This window comes from Coregonus clupeaformis, chromosome 29 (genome assembly GCF_020615455.1).
Source record: "Coregonus clupeaformis isolate EN_2021a chromosome 29, ASM2061545v1, whole genome shotgun sequence".
NCBI classification, from domain to species: domain Eukaryota; kingdom Metazoa; phylum Chordata; class Actinopteri; order Salmoniformes; family Salmonidae; genus Coregonus; species Coregonus clupeaformis.
Window position 1 is genome coordinate 31,204,043 of NC_059220.1, and position 25,358 is coordinate 31,229,400.

Below are 25,358 nucleotides of genomic sequence, written 5' to 3' on the forward strand. Positions count from 1 at the left end.
TTAAAATATAAAGTATCTTTTGAGTTCATAATTAGTCAAAATTAACATGTAAAATTAAAAGGGAAATTAGTAGGGCCAGGAGTTTTACTGACAATGTGACCTTACCAGGAAAAACTCTGGGCCTCAAGGTCAGCCAAAACTACTGGGCCTAGAGGTGAGGCTCAAACTTCAATAGCTACAATAGGAGCCACAGACAGGCAATACTGGAGCAGTCCTGAGGTGTCACAGGAAGACAAATGGTAAGACAAAGAGAATACTATTCAGCCCCTTCAGTCATTAATGAAAGGCCTCCACAGCAGGCATTCTTCAGCCTGGCCTGAACCAGGTAGCCCAACACTGCAACACTAACATGCTGAGGTAGCCCAACACTGTCTACAGTGAATACAGGAGAAACCTCATCAACTGTCTCCATACTTGTGTTGTTGTCAATGGACTCTGAGGCGGGCCGTGGGGCCGGGCAACATACAATTATCCATAAAGGTCAATATTCCTCTTTCACTGAGAACAGCAGGCTCCTGGACTAACTGCTGAGAGAGGCATTACCCAGAGAGACCCTCAGAGCATAATAAGTGCAATGGATATCTGCTGCTCCATCCTCTAAATCACTCCCTGTTTAGTGGCATTCTTAATGGAGTGTAATAGTTAGTACCCAAATCCAAAAACCATTTTGTTTTCATAGCTACTGGTTTTGGATCATAGGCTGATGAAGGGCATTAGCAAAGCCACTATCATCACATAATTAATATAATAATCTGCTGCATTGTGTAGTACTGTGTGTGTGTGTGTGTGTGTGTGTGTGTGTGCGTGTCCTATCGCACTGACGTGCATTCACACATTGCTTTCACACGTCAACGACATATACACTCACGGAGGACTTTTAAACCGTTCAAATTTAATTTCAACTTCTTATCAGACAAAATAATAATCCTTTGCAAAAAATAGCAGTGGAAATGAAATGTAATTAACACCCCAGAATCCTGGGTAACTCATTTTAATTGTGCGTGTGTCAGGCTGACAGCGGTGTGAGTATTAAGGGATTGTGTTTGCTTCACTTGCTGTGATGTCAGTATTTTCCAGGAAAAAGCCTTGCTGTCCCCTAACAGTAATTTAGCAACCTGTGTTGAATGGTAATGAGCAGAGCTGCTGCAGCATGCAGGGGTTGGGGAGGAGAGAAACTCACCACAGCCATACAGAGAGAGGTAGGATACTATCAAATTGTCACGGTTTACTAAGCCAGAACCCAGAAGCAGACCAGGACAAGGTGAGTTGAAACGAAGGTGAGTATTTATTTAACAGATTCCAAAAAACGATGTAGAATAATCCAGGGGACAGAGCGGACGGCGGAGATGAGTTGGTGGAGGTGCAGTGGTAGATCCAAGAATGGCTCGGCAGCCGCCGACAACCAGGCAGGGGTTGGGTGAAGGTTCCGGGAGATTGATGTTCATGGCTAACGATCCGGCAGGGAATGGATGTTAGGCCAGAGCCTAAGAAGGGTGATGATCAGGACCAGGTGTGCAGATTGCTGATGGGATGCAGGTGCGGAAATCAAGAGAGCTCCCCGGAGCGTTCCAGAACCCACGGGAAACTGGAGATCCCGAGCAGAAAAACTAGTCCACAGACAGGACCCGACTCAGACTGCCGGGATCGTTACAGTACCCCCTCCGACGAACGCCACCGGGCGGACTCCCGGAGCGCCAGGATGGAGGCGGTAGAAGTCACGGATGAGGTCAGCATCTAGGATCTGTCGCCGCGGAATCCAACTCCTCTCTTCAGGACCATACCCCTCCCAGTCCACGAGATACTGGAAACCCCGGCCCCGCCGTCTGGAATCCATGATGCGTCGCACCGTGTAGGCAGGACCACCTCCGATCATCCGAGGAGGAGGAGGAGGAGGCGGAGGAGGCAACAGAGGACTGAGGAAAACAGGCTTGAGGCAGGAGACATGAAAGGTGGGATGGACTCTGAGCGTCCTCGGGAGTTTGAGTCGAACTGCCACCGGATTGATCACCTTCTCCACCACAAACGGACCAATGAACTTCGGTAACAACTTCCTAGACTCAGTCCGTAAAGGAAGATCCCGTGTGGCCAACCAGACCCTATCTCCGATGGTGTAGGTGGGAGCGGGGATCCGGCGACGATTCGCCTGGAGCTGATACCGGTCCGAAACTCTAAGGAGTGCCTTTCTGGCCCGATGCCAGGTCCGGTGGCAACGACGAATATGGGCCTGAACAGAAGGCACTGAGAGCTCCTTCTCCTGAGAAGGGAACAAGGGAGGTTGGTAGCCATACAGGCACTGGAAGGGAGACATCCCAGTGGCAGATGTAGGGAGAGTATTGTGGGCATACTCAACCCAAGGCAACTGAGAGACCCAGGAGGTGGGGTTGGAAGAGGCCAGGCAGCGTAGCGTGGATTCCATCTTCTGGTTGGCTCTCTCCGCCTGACCATTAGATTGGGGGTGAAAACCAGATGTGAGACTGACTGTAGCTCCAATGGCCAAACAGAAGGACTTCCAGACAGCAGAGGTAAACTGAGGGCCACGGTCGGAAACGATATCACTGGGCAACCCGTGGACCCTGAAAACCTCCCTAACCAGGATCTCGGACGTCTCCGAGGCAGAGGGAAGCTTGGCAATTGGCACAAAGTGGGCGAACTTGCTGAATCTGTCCACGATAGTCAGAACGACCGTGTTCCCCTCAGAAGCGGGCAACCCAGTGACAAAGTCCAGGGCCAGATGCGACCATGGTCGCCGGGGAATAGGAAGGGGGTGAAGTAGTCCAGAGCTGGGCCGATTGGTACTCTTATTCTGCGCACACACTGGACAGGCAGCAACATAACCCCGAGTATCCTCGGCCATGGCAGGCCACCAAAAACGTCTGCGAAGAAACGCCATCGTCCGAGCCACGCCAGGGTGACAAGCCATCTTGCTGGCGTGGGACCATTTGAGGACCGCAGGACGAACCGACTCAGGCACAAACAACCGACCGGGTGGACCGTTACCGGGACCGGGCTGCGTCCGAAGAGCCGCCATCACCTCCTCCTCAATCTTCCACCTAACAGCTCCCACGACGCAGTTCCGGGGAGAATTGTCTCGGTCTTGGACCCACTCTCCTCCGTCTTGGAGAACATCCGAGACAAGGCGTCCGCCTTGCCGTTCTTAGATCCAGGTCGGAACGTCAGGGAAAAAATTGAATCGTCCGAAAAACAACGACCACCTGGCCTGACGGGAGTTGAGACGTCTAGCCGATTGCACGTAAGCAAGATTCTTGTGGTCAGTCCAGACAATAAACGGCTGCTCCGCCCCCTCCAACCAGTGGCGCCACTCCTCCAAGGCAAGTTTCACCGCGAGAAGCTCCCGGTTACCCACATCGTAATTCCTCTCCGCAGGCGAAAGGCGACGAGAGTAGTAGGCGCAGGGATGGAGTTTACTGTCCGTGGAGCATCGCTGCGACAGGATGGCGCCAACTCCCACATCAGACGCGTCCACTTCAACGACGAACTGACGGGCCGTGTCCGGTTGAGAGAGAATCGGTGCGTTGGTGAATCGCCTCTTCAAATCCAGAAACGCTCGATCCGCCTCCGGATTCCACTTGAAGCTCCTGATACTGGAAGTCAAGGCCGTTAACGGAGCGGCCACACGGCTGTAATCCCGGATGAATCTGCGGTAGAAATTCGCAAACCCCAAAAAATCTCTGGAGCTGCAATCTCGTACCGGGCTGGGCCCATTCCAGAACCGCTCTAACCTTCTCCTGGTCCATCCTAATCTCTCCCCTGGAGATGATGTACCCGAGAAAGGATGTCGTGTGGGCGTGAAACTCGCACTTCTCGGCCTTCACGAACAGGCGATTCTCCAACAATCGCTGCAGAACCTGCCGGACATGCTGGACGTGGTCGGAAGGTTCCTTCGAGAAGATCAGAATGTCATCCAGGTAAACAAACACAAAGAGACCGATCATATCTCTCAGGACGTCGTTCACCATACTCTGGAATACCGCTGGAGCATTGGTCAGTCCAAACGGCATCACCTGATACTCGAAGTGACCCATCGGTGTATTGAAACCCGTCAACCACTCGTCTCCCTCTCTGATCCGGACCATGTGATACGCATTGCGTAGGTCTAGCTTGGTGAACACCGTAGCACCCTGTAAGGAGTCGAAGGCAGAACTCATCAAGGGCAGGGGATACTTGTTCTTGACCGTGATGTCATTCAACCCCCGATAATCAATACACGGTCGAAGAGAGCCATCCTTCTTACCCACAAAGAAGAATCCTGCCCCCCAGGGGTGATGACGAGGGACGAACGAGACCAGCAGCTAGGGACTCCTTGATGTAGGTCTCCAAAGCCTCACGTTCAAGGCGGGAGATACTGTATAACCTTCCCTTGGGGTAGACAGCTCCAGGGAACAGGTTGATGGCACAATCATATGGTCGGTGGGGAGGGAGTGACAGAGCCTTCTGCTTACTGAACACTTCCCCAAATCGTGATATGTCTCGGGAACCAGGGACAAATCTGGGGGTTTAGCCTCAATCACCTGACTGGGAACCGAATGGGGACAGGCAGTCTTGAGACAGTTAGCATGACAATCAAGGCTCCAACTCGTTACCTTGCCCGTCACCCAATCGAACGTGGGATTGTGTTCCTTCAGCCAGGGGTATCCAAGGACCAGAGGAACATGGGAAGACGGCAGAATGAAGAATGAAATCATCTCCGAATGATTCCCCCGACAACAGCATCTTAACCGGTTCAGTCCTCATCGTGATACGTGCCAGACTACTGCCGTTCAGAGTGGTCGCTTCAATGGCTTCCGGCAATTGCTCCTTGGAAAGCCCCAGCTGTTCCACCAACTCGGCATCAAGAAAGCTTCCATCGGCACCTGAATCGATAAAAGCGTTAATCGCTAAGCTCTGATTCCTGTTCACAAGGGTAGCCGGGAAACGGGGTCTGACAGAGGTACTGAGAGGTTGAAACTGGCTCGCTAAAAGTCCTCCCAACTTTAGCGAGCCGGGCAGTTTGACGACCGCCGGGAACAAGTGGAGATGTAATGTCCCGAGCTACCACAGTAGAGGCAGCAGTTGGTCTTACGTCTATGTTGACGCTCCTCCTTGGTTAACCCGTGCCGCCCCACTTGCATGGGTTCAGAATCGGGAGAGAGGACCTCTCCACTAATCCTTTGTGGTGGAGAATGATCGACGTGTTCTGGTCCACCACCCGACCCGACTGGGAACTGAGAAGCTGATCGATTGGACGGACCCCATTGCTTCTCCCTCCTTCGCTCTCGGACTCGATTATCCACCCGAACAGACAAGGCTACCAAGCTGTCCAGGTCACTAGGCTCCGGATAGGAGATCAACTCATCCTTGAGCTGCTCCGACAGACCCTGGTAAAAGGCCGCTTGCAGAGACTCCTCATTCCACCCACTCTCCACAGCCAACGTCTTGAACTCGATCACGAAGTCGGCCACGCTGCGAGTTCCTTGGTGAATCGAAAACAGGCGCCTAGCTGCGTCCCTCCCTCGGACGGAATGGTCGAAGAGCTTCCTCATCTCGGCCGTGAACCCCTGGTATGAAGCCATGCAGGGGTCTTGTCGTTCCCAAACGGCTGAAGCCCACTCCAGCGCTCGACCACGCAGCAACTCAATCACAAAGGCTATCCTAGCCTTGTCTGTGGCATAAGAGTAGGGCTGTAGATCGAACACTAACCCACACTGCATAAGGAAAGAACGGCATCTTCCCAGCTCCCCCTCATATTTATCCGGCGTCGGAACCTTGGGCTCACGGAAGGACACAGCTCCAGACGCGGCAGGCGAGATGGGTGAAACCGGTAGTGGATCCTCCACCGGAAACGTGCGCTGGTTCTGGACCTCCGTCAGGTCGGTAGAAAGGTTCCGAACTGCCAACGCGATCTCCTGTAGCTCCGTGCTATGATGGCCCAACATCTTCTCCTGATGGGTAATGGCATGGCGAACAGAGTCCAGGTCCGCTGGGTTCATACTGGCCGGATCGTTCTGTCACGGTTTACTAAGCCAGAACCCAGAAGCAGACCAGGACAAGGTGAGTTGAAACGAAGGTGAGTATTTATTTAACAGATTCCAAAAAACGATGTAGAATAATCCAGGGGACAGAGCGGACGGCGGAGATGAGTTGGTGGAGGTGCAGTGGTAGATCCAAGAATGGCTCGGCAGCCGCCGACAACCAGGCAGGGGTTGGGTGAAGGTTCCGGGAGATTGATGTTCATGGCTAACGATCCGGCAGGGAATGGATGTTAGGCCAGAGCCTAAGAAGGGTGATGATCAGGACCAGGTGTGCAGATTGCTGATGGGATGCAGGTGCGGAAATCAAGAGAGCTCCCCGGAGCGTTCCAGAACCCACGGGAAACTGGAGATCCCGAGCAGAAAAACTAGTCCACAGACAGGACCCGACTCAGACTGCCGGGATCGTTACACAAATCAAATCACATTTTATTTGCCACAAGCGCCGAATACAACAGGTGCCGAATACAATACCTTACAGTGAAATGCTTACTTACAAGCCCTTAACCAACAATGCAGTTAAAAAAAAAAAACTTTAAAAAAAAGTGTGAAGTAAAAAATAGATTAATTAAAGAGCAGCAGTAAAATCAAATAACAGTATGGAAGCTATATACAGGGGGTACCAGTACAGAGTCAATGTGCGGGGGCACCGGTTAGTCGAGGTAATTGAGGTAACATGTACATGTAGGTAGAGTTACAGTGACCTTGCATAAATAATAAACAGAGTAGCAGCAGCGTAAAAGAGGGGGTTGGGGTGGGGTGGGGTGGGAGGGGCAATGCAAATAGTCCGGGTAGCCATGATTAGCTGTTCAGGAGTCTTATGGCTTGGGGGTAGAAGCTGTTAAGAAGCCTTTTGGACCTAGACTTGCCGTGCGGTAGCAGAGAGAACAGTCTATGACTAGGGTGGCTGGAGTCTTTGACCATTTTTGGTATAGAGGTCCTGGATGGCAGGAAGCTTGGCCCCAGTGATGTACTGGGCCGTACGCACTACCCTCTGTAGTGCCTTGCGGTCGGAGGCTGAGCAGTTGCCATACCAGGCGGTGATGCAACCAGTCAGGATGCTCTCAATGGTGCAGCTGTATAACTTTTTGAGGATCTGAGGACCCATGCCAAATCTTTTCAGTCTCCTGAGGGGGAATAGGCTTTGTCGTGCCCTCTTCACGACTGTCTTGGTGTGTTTGGACCATGATAGTTTGTTGGTGGACACCAAGGAACTTCAAGGTCTCAACCTGTTCTACTACAGCCCCGTCGATGAGAATGGGGGCGTGCTCAGTCCTCTTTTTTTCCTGTAGTCCACAATCATCTCCTTGGTCTTGATCACGTTGAGGGAGAGGTTGTTATCTTGGCACCACACGACCAGTTCTCTGACCTCTTCCCTATAGGCTGTCTCATCATTGTCGGTGATCAGGCCTACCACTGTTGTGTCGTCGGCAAACTTAATGATGGTGTTGGAGTCGTGCCTGGCCATGCAGTCATGGGTGAACAGGGAGTACAGGAGGGGACTGAGCACGCACCCCTGAGGGGCCCCCGTGTTGAGGATCAGCGTGGCAGATGTGTTGTTACCTACCCTTACCACCTGGGGGCGGCCTGTCAGGAAGTCCAGGATCCAGTTGCAGAGGGAGGTGTTTAGTCCCAGGGTCCTTAGCTTAGTGATGAGCTTTGAGGGCACTGTGGTGTTGATGACTGTCATAACTGGATCAAGACCAATATAGAGCTGATGCAGCAGTACAGCAGGGATACCACGAGCACCGTAGAAATGGATAGAGATACATAGGATCTCCATGACAAGAATTACAACAGGCACGTTGCATTTACCTATGGCAATAGGTTTCACACTGTATTAACAACACTAAATTAACATCATGTACCATCAATCTCCATATTGGCATTTTTGCTGTTAAATGTAATGGTGTCAATCAAATGACCAAGAAGAAATATAGAATTTTCGGTATGCCATAATAGCACCAACAAAACATTCCCCCTTTCCAAAATGAAGACTGTGCTAGAACAAAGTAGCCTGTTATGCGAGTGCCAAGAATAGAGTTCATCTAATAGAGACCTGTACATTGATAGAGTCCAGAACATGTCAGTCAATGTGTCTGGTCTGGGAGGAGGGTTTTACAATGGAACATTAATAAAATGGACTCCTGAACCCTCCTGTTATTACTGTTTCCATATTCAACCATGAACAAAGAGAGACAAGTGGCCTTTGAGGAAGAGTGAAAGTGTGCTTGCTCTGGCAGACAGTGGCGCTACATTAACAATTACATCAGGGAAAGATGGATTCGCCAAGTACAATTTAATGTATTTATGTCTGATATAATGCTTACATTAAAAACGCAATAAAGAATAAACTATAGCGGTGGCTCGGAGAATAGTAACTTTCTCATACCTGCACTGACACAATGAAGAACACATTTAATTCAAGACAAAACTCTAAAACCAGTTAGACTGAAAGTCGATGGGAGATGGATTTTACACTGAGATCCACCTTTGAACTACCACAGGAACTCATAAAATGACCACGTTTTTATTGCAATATAACTCTGCCACTGCTCTGCGACCTAAATTGACAAGGATATGAATGATATATGAGAGTGCCCCAGGGGTGAAGGTGAGGAAGTGAGGTAACAAGGAAATGGGAGAAACACTGGGCAAACACAGCAGCCATTGACAAGGACAATTAACAAACCATACAAGGACAAGGAACAGCCCACATGAAAAAACACTACAGTTTACTATAGAATACTACAGTACTTACTATAGAATTCTATATTAATTGTAGTATACTGTAGATTATTCTACTACATACTGTAGTATCTCTTGATCATGTGTAGTACTTACTATAGAATGTTGTAGTATACTGTAGAATACCAAAGTAAATACTGCAGTATGATCTACAAAAAAACACTGTAGTAAATACTACAGTAATGTCCGCAAAAACACTACACTTTTTGAACTATAGTAAATTATACAATATTTCATTTCCAAATACCCTGCACATTCCTCTCACCCATATCCCAATTTGTGCCACCCATAAGTGAGAAATCTACATGCCAAGTATAGACCATTGTGTCCATACAGGTTATAGAAAATATTATTATCCGTTCAGACCCCTGTCCTACCTACCTACAGGTTATGGAAAATGTGCTCTTTTAGTATTTCTCCAGTAGGTTTCCTGAAGGAGAAAGCCACCACTTCTATGTCAAAGATAATCAAACAAAAACACTATAGTAAATACTACAGTAATGTCTGCAAAAACACTATAGTAAATACTACAGTATACTACAATCTACAAAAACACTACAGTAAATACTACAGTATAGTACAGTCCGCAAAAACACTACAGTAAATACTACAGTATACTACAATCTACAAAAACACTATATTAATTACCCTAGTATATACTACAGTTTTCTTTTACTACAGTATTAATATTATAGTTAACAGTAAATACTACAGTAAATAGTACACTATTCACTGTAGTGTTCACTGTTCACTGTAGTTCGCAAAAACACTACAGTGAATACAACAGTAAAGTCCGCAAAAACATTTCAGTGAATACTATAGTATTTATACCATAGTATAATATAGTATTTTTTCATGTGGGAGTCGAAGTAGACACAGAGGAAATAACTAGTGTGCCCCTTTAAACACTCTGTGAAATTAATTAAAGGCTCTAAAACTATTCTGAAACCAAATTTGTAACGGTGAGACATTTCTATGGAAATAACATCATTGCATAATTTCGGTTAAAATTTTCCTCACTGACTTTAATGTAAAGAAAGGTAGATGACTACAATATGCAGTCTTATAATCCAATAACAACATTGCCTTCCAACAGAGTATGTAAAAAGGCAAACAGCATTATTGCCCCTCTTATTGAATCATCTATCCAGGATATGTTTTTGCTTGTGCCATTGTCGCTGTGTTAGAATTCTGCTCGTCTCATCCAATGGACAAGTATTGTAATCTAATTTCATGTTAATCTGCTGCATTTGTTCTAACGTCATGCCATTATTATCCTAACCTCGTTTCTGTTATTGTGTCTGCATCATGTCCTATCTAATCCTTTCCAGCATTCATTCATTTTATACCACAGTGTGCACACTTAACAATGCTTTATAAACAATTCAAAACTTTTCACTATAGATATCAAATCTGATTCATTTATTCATTAATTTGCTATTTCTACAAGTTCTAGAAGTTGCCCTTATTAACCACAGATCTAGGATCAAATCTTTGGCATTGCATGTGTAATGGGGGTCAGTGTGCTGCTAACAGCTTAGCTTCCTCCACTGTCTGACTGCCCCATACTGGGCTTGAACCAGTGATCCTCTGCTTCGCAACACACAACACCGCCCTCCTTAACAACGTTCCAACAGGTTGAGGCACCCAAAGGGTACCGATTGGATGGCTCCATCCATGATATTTCAAGCTAGCTGTGGAGTGAGCTTACGGCACATCCTTAACTCAGTTACACATGCTTGGATATTTTACATGGCCTAACCTCTGGGAGTCTAGGAGCGGTCTCTGCATGACAGACTTGACCAGGGCATCTGGCCGGACCGTCTTCATGGGGGAGGTCTTGGGGCTGGAGTCAGACTCTCCACTCTCCTCATCACCCATGGCTTTGACGTAACTGCTGCTCCTCATCCTCCGACAGGGGATCTCATCGTCCTTACCTCCCCCTGGGTAACCACTCCACTCATCCTGAGGTACCTGGGGGGGAGGGAGATAGAGAGAGGGTTAGAGAGAAGGGTTACTATATGCCATTTAGCTGATGGTTTTATCCAAAGGGACTTACAGTCATGCGTGCCAACTAAGCTACAGAGGACCACCGGGTTCAGGGGGGGTCTTTGGGTACTACTTTTTATGTGGTGTGAAGTGGCACTAAAGCTATGTAACAGAAGTAGTAAGATTGTAGAAGATACTGTAATGTAATTATAGTATGAGTACTACAGATACACAGGTTTACCTCAAAGTTTCTTTGGTCCCACTTGTGGTAGCATGTATTTACCTACAGTCGTGGTCAAAAGTTTTGAGAATGACACAAGTATTGGTCTTCACAAAGTTTGCTGCTTCAGTGTTTTTAGATATTTTTGTCAGATGTTACTATGGTATACTGAAGTATAATTACAAGCATTCCATGAGTGTCAAAGGCTTTTATTAAGTTTATGCAAAGAGTCAATATTTGCAGTGTTGACCCTTCTTTTTCAAGACCTCTGCAATCCGCCCTGGCATGCTGTCAATTAACTTCTGGGCCACATCCTAACTGATGGCAGCCCATTCTTGCATAATCAATGCTTGGAGTTTGTCAGAATTTGTGGGTTTTTGTTTGTCCACCCGCCTCTTGAGGATTGACCAAAAATGTTGATGGTTTGTTCCCCGAGCCACTTAGTTATCACTTTTGCTTATTGGCAAGGTGCTCCATCATGCTGGAAAAGGCATTGTTCGCCACCAAACTGTTCTTGGATGGTTGGGAGAAGTTGCTCTCGGAGAATGTGTTGGTACCCTTCTTTATTCATGGCTGTGTTCTTAGGCAAAATTGTGAGTGAGCCCACTCCCTTGGCTGAGAAGTAACCCCACACATGAATGGTCTCAGGATGCTTTACTGTTGGCATGACACAGGATTGATGGTAGTGCTCACCTTGTCTTCTCTGGACAAGCTTTTTTCCGGATGCCCCAAACAATCGGAAAGGGGATTCATCAGAGAAAATGACATTACCCCAGTCCTCAGCAGTCCAATCCCTGTACCTTTTGCAGAATATCAGTCTGTCCCTGATGTTTTTCTTGGAAAGAAGTGGCTTCCTCGCTGCCCATCTTGACACCAGGCCATCCTCCAAAAGTCTTCGCCTCACTGTGCGTGCAGATGCACTCACACCTACCTTCTGCCATTCCTGAGCAAGCACTGCACTGGTTCTGCCCCGGTCCCGCAGCTGAATCAACTTTAGGAGACGGTCCTGGCGCTTGCTGGACTTTCTTGGGCGCCCTGAAGCCTTTTTCACAACAATTGAAACTCTCTCCTTGAAGTTCTTGATGATCCGATAAATGGTTGATTTAGGTGCAATCTTACTAGCAGCAATATCCTTGCCTGTGAAGCCGTTTTTGTGCAAAGCAATGATGACAGCACGTGTTTCCTTGCAAGTAACCATGGTTAACAGAGGAAGAACAATGATTTCAAGCACCACCCTCCTTTTAAAGCTTCCAGTCTGTTATTCTAACTCAATCAGCATGACAGAGTGATATCCAGCCTTGTCCTCGTCAACACTCTCACCTGAGTTAACGAGAGAATCACTGACATGATGTCAGCTGGTCCTTTTGTGGCAGGGCTGAAATGCAGTGGAAATGTTTTTGGGGGATTAAGTTCATTTTCATCGCAAAGAGGGATTTTGCAATTCATTACAATTCATCTGATCACTCTTCATAACATTCTGGAGTATATGCAAATTGCCATCATAAAAACTGAGGCAGCAGACTTTGTGAAAATTAATATTTGTGTCATTCTCAAAACTTTTGACCACGACTGTACATTGTAGTTTCTATAAGTACGTACAGTTTATCTTTAAACTGTGGATATTGCTACATAGACCTAAAAACAGTTAGCCATTAGCTGTTTGGTTTTGGTATGTCAGGAGAGTTGTTGTTTTCTCAAGGTTGCCTGTGTACTCACAGAGGCTATTGGCTCAGCCGTAGTGGTAAAGCAGACTGTCCTCGATCATGTTTATTGGTAAAATGAAGGTAGTGAGAGTGGGATCACAGAGGATTAAACTGAATAGGATATTCATCCACTGTCACATTTAACCACAGCTCAGGCAAAGATAGGTACAGTCAGTGATTAATCTGAGCCAGATCCTGCCGGAACAGGATCCGGCACCTCTCAGATTTTGACCTTGTTTGTTTCGGCACCTATTTGCCCGACTCCGGTACCTCACACGGCAGTATTGATAAAATCTGTTCACTGTTTGCACTGCATTTAAAAAAAAAAATGTTACAGCGATCAGAGTTAAAGCAAGTTGTCTCCTGGTTATTTCTCCGGCGTCACAGAAAAACCATTATGTAAAAGCTTGGTGATCCTTCTGTGCAATCATCCTAATCCTTCCACACTGATTTCGAACTTACTCTCTTATTTGTACATGTAGGTCATGGGGCGGGCCGGCGAGGTAAGTAACTGATCTTGAAACAGGTCTTGGCAGTGGTGGTCAGCTAGTGAAGAGGTCCCTACGTAATCACGTCACGTAGCCTAGGCTAGTCGTCTCCCTACTGAATTTGAAACTGAGGGAAAGCCAAATTAAAAATTAATAAGAAAAGGCAAAGTTTTTCAAGTCCAAAAATCCTGAAAAGTATGGTGAATCGAACCCGAAATGAGCCAGGGAACTGTCAGTGTCGGATGAGAGGAGTGAGAAGAAAACTACTCCTGATGGTGATGCCTTAGCTAGCAGCGCTGCTTATCCCGCCAGTTCAGCATCACCACCGGTACCTCCACTAGCTAGTAGGCCTACTAGTGAGTCAGACTCGGCGGGAGAGGCAGACGGGGAGTGGGCAGTGCATCCACCTACGAAGTGCCCGGAGCAGGTGCAATTTGGACGGAGGTTCAGTTCAAGACCAGGCAAACTTAGAACCCCTGGCTTGTCAAGCAAAATTCAAAACTGGGCTGTACAAAATGCAAAAAGGTAGGGAGTTTGGGCCCAGAAAAGACTGGAGGGATGAAACTAGCAAAAGAGTGGGTGGAATGCCTCCGATATAAAAAGCAACAAAGAGCCCTCAGAAAAAAGGTTTTTGAACATGCCCTAACCAAGGCCTATTTAGCGGCAGCAAGCATTGTAGACAAGGCTAAAAAGGACACCTTAACACAGGTTGTAGTTGAAGCTCAAAATAAAAACATAGACACTACGGCCAGAGTCTTCCGAACAGCTTACAAGGAGGCTAAACGTCACAGACCGCTCATGGTTTTGAGCAAGAAATTGACTGTCAGGAGTTAAATGGACTTGACATGGGGGGAATTCTCCATTCCAATGTTGCTTGCGCCAACATAAAGCAACTTATCAGCCTAATGCTTGATGAGGCTACTAGTTTGAATAAAAATAGTTCCTTGATTGTATACATCAGACATCAGCTGGCAGATATGGACGTACCAGCAAGCATTTTTGTTGATCTTGTGAAACTGGAGGATTTATCTGCTGGGGGAATTGTCCGTAATCTGTTATCTGCATTAGAGGGTAAAGTTTACTGAGGACTTTCTCTCCAAAACCCTCATTGGAATTACATATGATGGTGCGTCTGTCATGCTGGGACGCAACAAGGCTCCAGGCCCTCTTCCCTAATATAACTGTTTGGCACTGCTCGGCACACAGGCTTGAGCTTGCAGTAGGCAATGTGATAAAAGAGATGGGAGCTATCAATAATTTAAAAATACTTATTGACAAGCTATATTCGCTTTATAGCGTATCCAACAACAAATGAATGGAGCTGAGGGAGTGCAGATAGTGTTTAGACTCTTATATGTTGAGCCAGGGTGTGGATTTTCTATGTTTTGTTTTCTATGTTTTTGGTTCTAGTTCGTTTTGATGTATGTTGGCCAGGGTGGTTCCCAATCAGAGGCAGCTGTAGCTCGTTGTCTCTGATTGGGGACCATACTTAGGTAGCCTGTTTTCACTAGTTGTTTGTGGGATCTTGTTCTGTAAGGTTTTGTGTATAACCTAGGACTTCACGTATCGTTTCGTTTGTTGTTTTGGTTCGTGTGTGTACTGAATAAAGAATGTACGCTTATCACGCTGCGCCTTGGTCCGCATCTGTCGACGTTCATGACATTTAGACATTCAGCTGTGCAAAATCGGCAGGATCTTGGACACTAGATGGGTGGCATCCAGTTTTAGAACTGTAGAGTCTGTGTGGAAAAATTACCCGGCTCTTCACAAGCATTTCACCACAGTAGCGGAGGATGCCTCCCGCAACGATGTGACCCATCAGAGCTATAGTGGCCTTGCCATGCGCATATCCTCGCATGCGTTTGTTAACAATCTAGGCCTTATGTGTGATGCACTTCAAGTACTATCTGAATTGTCACTCGAGCTCCAAAAGAGAGACTGCACAATTATTACGGCACACAGGGCAGTCACCAGGGAAGCGAGGGTGTTCAGTGCAATGGCAGAGCAGCCAGGCCGACAACTCAGCCAGAGAGGGATTCAGGAGAACTCTTTCCAAGGCGTCAAACTGAATGGTGGAAGACCCAGCGACAGAGCCCTTAATCAGAGGGAGTTTTTCGAGAGCTTGGCGAGGAACATGGAGGCTAGAATGTTCTCTCATGGAGGACGGGCGGTGGACAATACAGGATACAGCCAGTTCATTGAGGAGCTGAAGGTGCTTTATGCGCAATACTGGCCGGAGGACGCAGGAGCACTGTATGGAGAAACAGAGATACAATCTCTCTGCCAGCGGTTTGGCATTGACAGTCCATGTATGGTCATACGGGCCTACAGGCAGTACAGGGACACTAATGGTAATGATAAAGGAGACATTCCAGATGGACTTAAAGAGCTGTTGATGGCGGTCAGCACCATCCCCATCTCCAGTGCAGAATGCGAGCGGGGATTTTCTCAAATGAATCTGATTTGCACTTCAACCCGCGCCTCTCTGCATACCTCCACCATATCAGGGCTACTCTTTCTGAACCTTGTTGGCCCACCCCTGACCAAATTCAACCCAGTCCCCTATGTGAGGTCATGGATTGCTAAAGGACACAGATGTGTCACAGACACCAGGAGCAAAACAAGAAATAGGGAGGAGAAGATGCAGGGAGGAGAAGACGCATGAGGAAATGGCTGTGTTGTGGGAGGTTTTGGAAAACTAAGGTAGGAACATCTTTTTCCTTTACAAACTTGTTCTGTACTGTGAAGTTAATCTGAATATGCGCTTCATATTATCACATAGGCAGCAGGCCTATATATTATAAAATGTGTTCTGCTGTAGCCTACATTGATTTATTTTATTTGAAGTATATTCTGATATCAAATCAAATGATTGTGATATGTTTGTTCTACTGCTACATTGAAGTCTTGAAAAGTATATGAAATTCGGGTCTTGTAAGCCCCACAGCTGAGTACAGTGGGGAAAAAAAGTATTTAGTCAGCCACCAATTGTGCAAGTTCTCCCACTTAAAAAGATGAGAGGCCTGTAATTTTCATCATAGGTACACGTCAACTATGACAGACAAAATGAGAAAAAAATATCCAGAAAATCACATTGTAGGATTTTTTATGATTTTATTTGCAAATTATGGTGGAAAATAAGTATTTGGTCAATAACAAAAGTTTGTACTTTGATGTCTTGAAAATTAGGCTATAAGAAATTCAGACTTGTAAGCCCCACAGCTATACTAGAGTATGTGGGCATAGTATATGTTTGAGATACACGCATGGCCGTGGCTGTGTGAGAAGCGCGCCAGTGTCTCTCATATAACTAGAATGAGATTCACTTTCTATGATCGCTCTCCCTCTCTGCTCCGATAGACATGACCCTGAACTCTCATCACTCAAGCGTTGCACTTAATCATTTAATTAGACTCTATGCTGTATGCCACCAAAATATTTGATCAACTTCCAAATATTGTTTTACAACAGAGAGAGAGATCGGCTTTTGGCACGGGTGCATCGGCCATCACCAGTGGTTGAGCTGCGCATCATTGGGTGAGTCAGTGAAACTGGAAAGCATTTTTAGGACTATAATTTCCTCCTCATATTGTAGCCTACAATATGTGTCTCCACACACCTACGACTAGGCTATAGATGGATTCAAGACAAGGTCATTTTTATTGATCTCTGATTCTCAGGTTGTCAGCGTCAGAGTAGCCTGCCATTTCCATAATTTGTGAGGTATTAACAAAGATTCTGCCAAAGTCTCCAGTCATGTAAAATGACGTAGAATTGCATGAAATGCATTTATAAAAGGCCAACATTTTCCCGGACATTATGCCACTAAAGATGTTCCCCATGTGTGCAACTTCTGTACGTGCCTCTACTCTACAGCTCTATGCCACTATGCAAATGCAATTATATGAATGCAATGCTTTATTATAAAGGATTTTTTTTTTATGCATTCCTGTACCTCAGAACTTCCCAGGTCACCCCCCTCTCATGCTCACTGTTTGTTCCGGCACCTCTTGATTTACAAATTAAGCACTGGGTACAGTACATCACTTGTAATATTCTGTCATCATTCTCTCTCTACAGTTAGTAAGACATTTGCAGCTGAGACAAGGCTCTTGCATGGCATCATCCCCATTGGCAAGATGTTTCTGAGTCAGACTTGTTCCCTTGACTGCAATCTGTTCCCAGATTGAGACTCAAAGCGAGGTACGTGCAGTGTGATCGTGAGGTGTTTACCCAAGGTTACATTACACATCATAAGGCTCTTCAATATTGAATGTGAGAGCAGCATCAGAGAAAGGTGTTACATGGTGCATGATAAACAACAGCAGAGCACACTGTTTGACATTGCTGTTGGATGGTTTACACCCCCCCCCCCACCACACACACACACACACACACACACACACACACACACACACACACACACACACACACACACACACACACACACACACACACACACACACACACACACACACACACACACACACACACACACACACACACACACACACACACACACACACACACACACAGGGTTGGGTAGGTTACTTTGTAATCTGTTACAGTTACTAGTTACCTGTCTAAAATGTTATCAGTATATGGTTTGTATACAGTATCTAGTCTAGTGAGTGTGCATAGGGTCAGTGCAAGATAGAGTCAATGCAGATAGTTCGGGTACCATTAATTGACTATTTAGCAGTCTAGGCAATTTAGCAGTCTTATGGCTTGAGGATAGAAGCTGTGCCGGAGCCTGTTGGTCCAAGAGCCGATGCTCCAGTACCGTTTGCCGGACGGTAGCAGAGTGAACAGTCATTGGCGTGGGTGGCTGGAGTGTTTGGCAATTTTTTGGGCCTTCCTCTGACAAGGCCTGATATAGAGGTCCTGGATGGCAGGGAGCTCGGCCCCAGTGATGTACTGGGCTGTCCGAACCACCTTCTGTAAGGCTTTGCGGTGCATTAGCCATACCAAGTGGTGATGCAGCCAGTCAAGATGCTCTCAATGGTGCAGCTGTATAACTTTTTGAGGATCCGAGGGCCCATGCCAAATATTTTCAGCCTCCTTAGCGGGAAGAGGCGCTGCCGAGCGCTCTTCATGACTGCGCGGGTGTGTGTGGACCATGTTAAGTCCTTAGTGATGTGGACCCCAAGGAACTTGAAGCTCTCAACCCGCTCCACAACAGTCCCGTCGATGTGGATGGGCGCGTGCTCTCCCCTCTTTTTCCTATAGTCCATGATCAGCTCCTTGGTCTTACTGACGTTGAGGGAGAGGTTGTTGTCCTGGCACCACACTGCTAAGTCTCTGACCTCCTCCCTCTAGGCTGACTCATTGTCATCGGTGATCAGGCCTACCACCGTCGTGTCGTCAGCAAACTTGATGATAGTGTTGGGAGTCATGCGTGGTCACGCAGTCGTGGGTGAACAGGGAGTACAGGAGGGGAATAAGCACACACCCCTGAGGAGTCCCAGTGTTGAAGGTCAGCATGACGGAGGTGTTGTTGCCTACCCTTACCACCTGAGGCCGGCCCGTCAGGAAGTCCAGGATCCAGTTGCAGAGGGAGGGGTTCAGTCCCAGGGTCCCTAGCTTGGTGATGAGCTTGGCTTACCAATGATTTGACAGTAGAGAGTTGGCTGTAATTAATAGGGTTTGAGTGTTGGAAGTCACAAGGCCCGTGGGTCCACCGCTCTATGGCAGAAATTCATAATCTTATGATTCCAGAGTAAAGGGCTTGCAAAATATGCCATGATGATGCCACACAAATAAACAAAACTGTTCTCATAGGCCACACACACATACCAAGGGGGCTATCATTTTATACCCTTCAGAAGACACACACGCTTGCACGCACACACACATGCACACACACACACACAAACACACACACGTTTGTTGTACTATCCTTGTGGGGTCCAAACAATTGATTCCCATTTAAAATCCTATTTTCCCTAACCCCTAGCCCTTAACCTAAACTTAACCACTAACCCTAACTCCTAACCCTAACTCTAAACCTATTCCTAATTCTGACCCTAAACCTAAAATAGCCTTTTTCCTTGTGTGAACCGGCAAAATGTCCCCACTTGTCCGAATTGTTCTTGTTTTACTATCCTGGACGTCTGGTCCCCACAAGGATAGTAAAACCAAAAACACACACACTCACTGAACGCTCACCAGAGTCGATGGGTTAATTAAGTCTTCAAGGAGTTTGATATTTTTAGACGTCTAATTAAGGAAGGAGCGCCCGAGGACAGCCACAAACTGTGGTGAGATTTGTTTAATTTGGGATTTTCTAATAAACTAGATAGATTGGAGGATCCCCCCCCCCCGTGTAGAGACAACGAACCAGACATCTCTGTGTCTCCCATCCTAATGAATACACACAGCACAGGGCTGTTTGCATGGAGGAAGAGAACATACAAATCTACACGGTCATGGTCATGGTTCATGCTGCTTCCAACATGATAGAATATACTAGAATGTATACTCAGTTATCTATGGGCAGAATTTAATGAATTTACTCAAGTGAGGAGAACCACTACAAACTATTGTGATGTCACGAGAGGCTGTGTCCTGGAGGGACGTTACATCCCCCTGAGGTGGCTGCAAACCCAGACAGCTATGGCTCCATCTGCTGGTATGGTCGGGAACTCCACCCCTCTATGGCCAATCTTCCCACGCAGCTGAAACAAATGAGGAGCTGATGAGCTGAAGGTTTGGGAAGAGAAGAGACACACTGAGGGAGTGTGTGGGGGGTGAAGAGACACAGTCTCCAACCTGGGCTCTCTGGAGGACAAGAGTGCTGCACATCCACTTCCATGAGGAATCTAAGGATTTGGAGATACTTACCTTTGGGAAATACTCACCTTTGGATATATGCACCTGTGGAAATACGTGAGAGACATTTGGAAGGACTTTTTGCTGGGTTGGCCACTAGCTGCAACGTGGACCACAGTAAGGCTGGGGAAAAGTTATCTGAGCGAGTGAGAATTATGATTTTGGATGTGGAAGAGACATCCCTGAACTGTTAACCCTTAAAGAGCCACAAGAGAACAGAATTTTGTTATATTTTCGTTAATTTCCCAAGACCTATAATAAAATCCTTGTTTTGTTTGAACCTTGTCTCCTTGCACTACTTGAGCAATCCCGCTGAAAGCTGTGTAGCCTCTCGTGACGTCACACTATATTGACAGCAAAATATGAGAGGCAGATAAAGGCAACACATTCTGAGATATACAGTAGCTACAGTCCGTCTCCTCTCCCAGACTATGTTTGGGTGTTCACCTGTATGTACCCTCAGGCCTCAGCCCTGATCCTGTCCTAATAGGGATAGACTATACATTCTAGTCCAGTTCCCCAGGTGATGTGTGAATGACCTGTACTGTATGTGCATTTCCAGGCCTGCTCTCTCAGCCATGCTCCTGCCCCATAGGCCTCTCCAGGGGGATGGGCTGTAGGCTGTAGGCCCTGCTGATGCTCCTGCAGTGCATTTCATTGATTAACTCTGCAGCTCCGTTCCACTCAGGTCCTCTCCCGCTAGGAACGTAAGTCAGTGCCATTAAAACAGGACCCAGCCAGAGTAGAAAGGGGGATAGACCTGGCTTGCCTGGCCCGATGTCGCTAAACAACTCAATCGGTGATAATCCCTTCCCACTCCATCATTTCCTCAGAGAGGATTGTACGAAGAGAATGATTCAGTGTGTTTTAGCGAGGGGAGTTATTCTCTCTCTCTCTCTCTCTCTCTCTCTCTCTCTCTCTCTCTCTCAGACTACCTCGCTCTACCTCTCTCTTTCTGTGTTTCTTGGTCTGTTTTATGTATTGTATGGTCCTGGGTCTGGGTCTCACTGCCTGCCTGGTAGGCTGCAGGTGGCGGTGTTCTCTCCCATCACAAGGTTGTTGGGTTCCGTTGTCAGGGCGATGAAGGCTGGGGACGCTCTCTTCCTCACTGCCTCAGAAAAATACTCAGAGGGAAAAAAACGTAAATATTACACTTACATAAGTATTCAGACCCTTTACTCAGTACTTTGTTGAAGCACCGTTGGCAGCGATTTCAGCCTCGAATCTTCTTGGGTATGACGCTACAAGCTTGGCACACCTGTATTTGGGGAGTTTCTCCCATTGTTCTCTGCAGATCCTCTCAAACCATGTCGCTGCACAGCTATTTTCAGGTCTCTCCAGAGATGTTTGTTCAGGTTCAAGTCCGGGCTCTGGCTGGGCCACTCAAGGACATTCAGAGACTTGTCCCTGTGATGTCTTCGCTGCGTACTTAGGGTCGTTGTCCTGTTGGAAGGTGAACCTTTGCCCCAGTCTGAGGTCCTGAGCACTCTGGTGCAAGTTTTCATCAAGGATCTCTCTGTACTTTGCTTCGTTCATCTTTCCCTCGATCCTGACTAGTCTCCCTGCTGCTGAAAAGCATCCCCACAGCATGATGCTGCCACCACCATGCTTCACCGTAGGGATGGTGCCAGGTTTCCTCCAAACATGACGCTTGGCATTCAGGCCAAAGAGTTCAATCTTGGTTTCATCAGACCAGAGAATCTTGTTTCTCATGGTCTGAGTCCTTTAGGTGCCTTTTGGCAAACTCCAAGCGGGCTGTCATGTGCCTTTTTCTGAGGAGTGGCTTCCGTCTGGCCACTCTACCAGAAAGGCCTGATTGGTGGAGTGCTGCAGAGATGGTTGTCCTTCTGGAAGGTTCTCTCATCTCCACAGAGCAACTCTGTAGCTCTGTCAGAGTGACCATCGGGTTCTTGGTCACCTCCCTGAGCAAGGCCCTTCTCCCGCGATTGCTCAGTTTGGCTGGGCGGCCAGCTCTAGGAAGAGTCTTGGTGGTTCCAAACTTCTTCCATTTAAGAATGATGGAAGCCACTGTGTTCTTGGGGATCTTCAATGCTGCAGAATTTTTTTGGTACCCTTCCCCAGATCTGTGCCTCGACACAATCCTGTCACGGAGCTCTATGGACATTTCCTTCGACCTCATGGCTTGGATTTTGAAGGATTACTTCATCCTATCCCAGGTATTCCTTAAAGAGGTGGGGTTTCAAATGTCTCCGGAAGGTGGTGAGTGACTCCGCTGTCCTGGCGTCGTGAGGGAGCTTGTTCCACCATTGGGGTGGAATTATAAATTATGGTGGAAAATAAGTATTTGGTCACCTACAAACAAGCAAGATTTCTGGCTCTCACAGACCTGTAACTTCTTCTTTAAGAGGCTCCTCTGTCCTCCACTCGTTACCAGTATTAATGGCACCTGTTTGAACTTGTTATCAGTATAAAATACACCTGTCCACAACCTCAAACAGTCACACTCCAAACTCCACTATGGCCAAGACCAAAGAGCTGTCAAAGGACACCAGAAACAAAATTGTAGACCTGCACCAGGCTGGGAAGACTGAATCTGCAATAGGTAAGCAGCTTGGTTTGAAGAAATCAACTGTGGGAGCAATTATTAGGAAATGGAAGACATACAAGACCACTGATAATCTCCCTCGATCTGGGGCTCCATGCAAGATCTCACCCCGTGGGGTCAAAATGATCACAAGAACGGTGAGCAAAAATCCCAGAACCACACGGGGAGACCTAGTGAATGACCTGCAGAGAGCTGGGACCAAAGTAACAAAGCCTACCATCAGTAACACACTACGCCACCAGGGACTCAAATCCTGCAGTGCAGACGTGTCCCCCTGCTTAAGTCCAGGCCCGTCTGAAGTTTGCTAGAGTGCATTTGGATGATCCAGAAGAGGATTGGGAGAATGTCATATGGTCAGATGAAACCAAAATATAACTTTTTGGTCAAAACTCAACTCGTCGTGTTTGGAGGACAAAGAATGCTGAGTTCCATCCAAAGAACACCATACCTACTGTGAAGCATGGGGGTGGAAACATCATGCTTTGGGGCTGTTTTTCTGCAAAGGGACCAGGACGACTGATCCGTGTAAAGGAAAGAATGAATGGGGCCATGTATCATGAGATTTTGAGTGAAAACCTCCTTCCATCAGCAAGGGCATTGAAGATGAAACGTGGCTGGGTCTTTCAGCATGACAATGATCCCAAACACACCGCCCGGGCAACGAAGGAGTGGCTTCGTAAGAAGCATTTCAAGGTCCTGGAGTGGCCTAGCCAGTCTCCAGATCTCAACCCCATAGAAAATCTTTGGAGGGAGTTGAAAGTCCGTGTTGCCCAGCGACAGCCCCAAAACATCACTGCTCTAGAGGAGATCTGCATGGAGGAATGGGCCAAAATACCAGCAACAGTGTGTGAAAACCTTGTGAAGACTTACAGAAAAAGTTTGACCTGTGTCATTGCCAACAAAGGGTATATAACAAAGTATTGAGAAACTTTTTTTAATGACCAAATACTTATTTTCCACCATAATTTGCAAATAAATTAATAAAAAATCCTACAATGTGATTTTCTGGAATTTTTTTTCTCATTTTGTCTGTCATAGTTGACGTGTACCTATGATGAAAATTACAGGCCTCTCTCATCATTTTAAGTGGGAGAACTTGCACAATTGAAGTCTCAAGGTTTTGCTCGCCTGAGGTAGAGTATCTTATGATAAGCTGCAGACCACACTATTTACCAAGAGAGTTTTCATCTATATTTTTCATAGCTGTCTATTTACCACCACAAACCAATGCTGGCATTAAGATTGCACTGAATGAGTTGTACAAGGCCATTAATCAACAGGAAAACGCTCATCCAGATGCAGCGCTCCTAGTAGCAGGGGACTTTAATGCAGGGAAACTTAAATCCGTTCTACCTAATTTCTACCAGCATGTTAAATGTGCAACCAGAGGGGAAAAAACTCTAGACCACCTTTACTCCACACACAGAGACGCATACAAAGCTCTCCCTCGCCCTCCATTTGGCAAATCTGACCATAACTCTATCCTCCTGATTCCTGCTTATAAGCAAAAACTGAAGCAGGAAGCACCAGTGATTCGGCTAATAAAAAAGTGGTCAGATGACGCAGATGCTAAGCTACAGGACTGTTTTGCTAGCACAGACTGGAACATGTTCCGGGATTCTTCAGACAGCATTGAGGAGTACACCACATCAGTCACTGGCTTCATCAATAAGTGCATCGATGATGTCGTCCCCCACAGTGACCGTACGTACATACCCCAACCAGAAGCCATGGATTACAGGAAACATCCGCACTGAGCTAAAGGGTAGAGCTGCCGCTTTCAAGGAACGGGACTCTAACCCGGACGCTTATAAGAAATCCCGCTATGACCTCCGACGAACCATCAAACAGGCAAAGAGTCAATACAGGTCTAAGATTGAATCATACTACACTGGCTCTGACGCTCGTCGGATGTGGCAGGGCTTGAAAACTATTACAGACTACAAAGGGAAGCACAGCCGCGAGCTGCCCAGTGACACACGCCTACCAGACGAGCTAAACCACTTCTATGCTCGCTTCGAGGCAAGCAACACTGAAGCATGCATGAGAGCACCAGCTGTTCCGGACGACTATGTGATCACGCTCTCCGTAGCCGATGTGAGTAAGACTTTTAAGCAGGTCAACATTCACAAGGCCGCAGGGCCAGACGGATTACCAGGACGTGTACTCCGAGCATGTGCTGACCAACTGGCAAGTGTCTTCACTGACATTTTCAACATGTCCCTGACTGAGTCTGTAATACCAACATGTTTCAAGCAGACCACCATAGTCCCCGTGCCCAAGAACTCTAAGATAACCTGCCTAAATGACTACCGACCCGTGGCACTGACGTCTGTAGCCATGAAGTGCTTTGAAAGACTGGTCATGGCTCACATCAACAGCATAATCCCAGAAACCCTAGACCCACTCCAATTTGCATACCGCCCCAACAGATCCACAGATGATGCAATCTCTATCGCACTCCACACTGCCCTTTCCCACCTGGACAAGAGGAACACCTACGTGAGAATGCTATTCATTGACTACAGCTCAGCATTCAACACCATAGTGCCCTCAAAGCTCATCACTAAGCTAAGGATCCTGGGACTAAACACCTCCCTCTGCAACTGGATCCTGGACTTCCTGACGGGCCGCCCCCAGGTGGTAAGGGTAGGTAACAACACATCTGCCACACTGATCCTCAACACGGGGGCCCCTCAGGGGTGCGTGCTCAGTCCCCTCCTGTACTCTCTGTTCACCCATGACTGCATGGCCAGGCACGACTCCAACACCATCATTAAGTTTGCC

General features: G+C 47.0%; 1 protein-coding gene and 1 non-coding gene across 2 annotated transcripts in view; one reads left to right on the forward strand and one right to left on the reverse strand.

Annotated features, from left to right (window-relative positions):
• LOC121545035 (disks large-associated protein 2-like) overlaps positions 1–25,358 on the reverse strand; it is a 200,334-nt gene that overhangs the window by 24,960 nt on the left and 150,016 nt on the right. Inside the window, exon 4 of the mRNA XM_041855385.2 lies at positions 10,537–10,748. Coding sequence (XP_041711319.2) covers positions 10,537–10,748 — 212 coding nt within the window. The remainder of the gene's footprint in view (positions 1–10,536; positions 10,749–25,358) is intronic.
• Positions 9,170–9,222, forward strand: LOC121545224. Its single transcript, XR_005996221.1, has one exon. It is a non-coding gene; the product is annotated as a U7 small nuclear RNA (small nuclear RNA).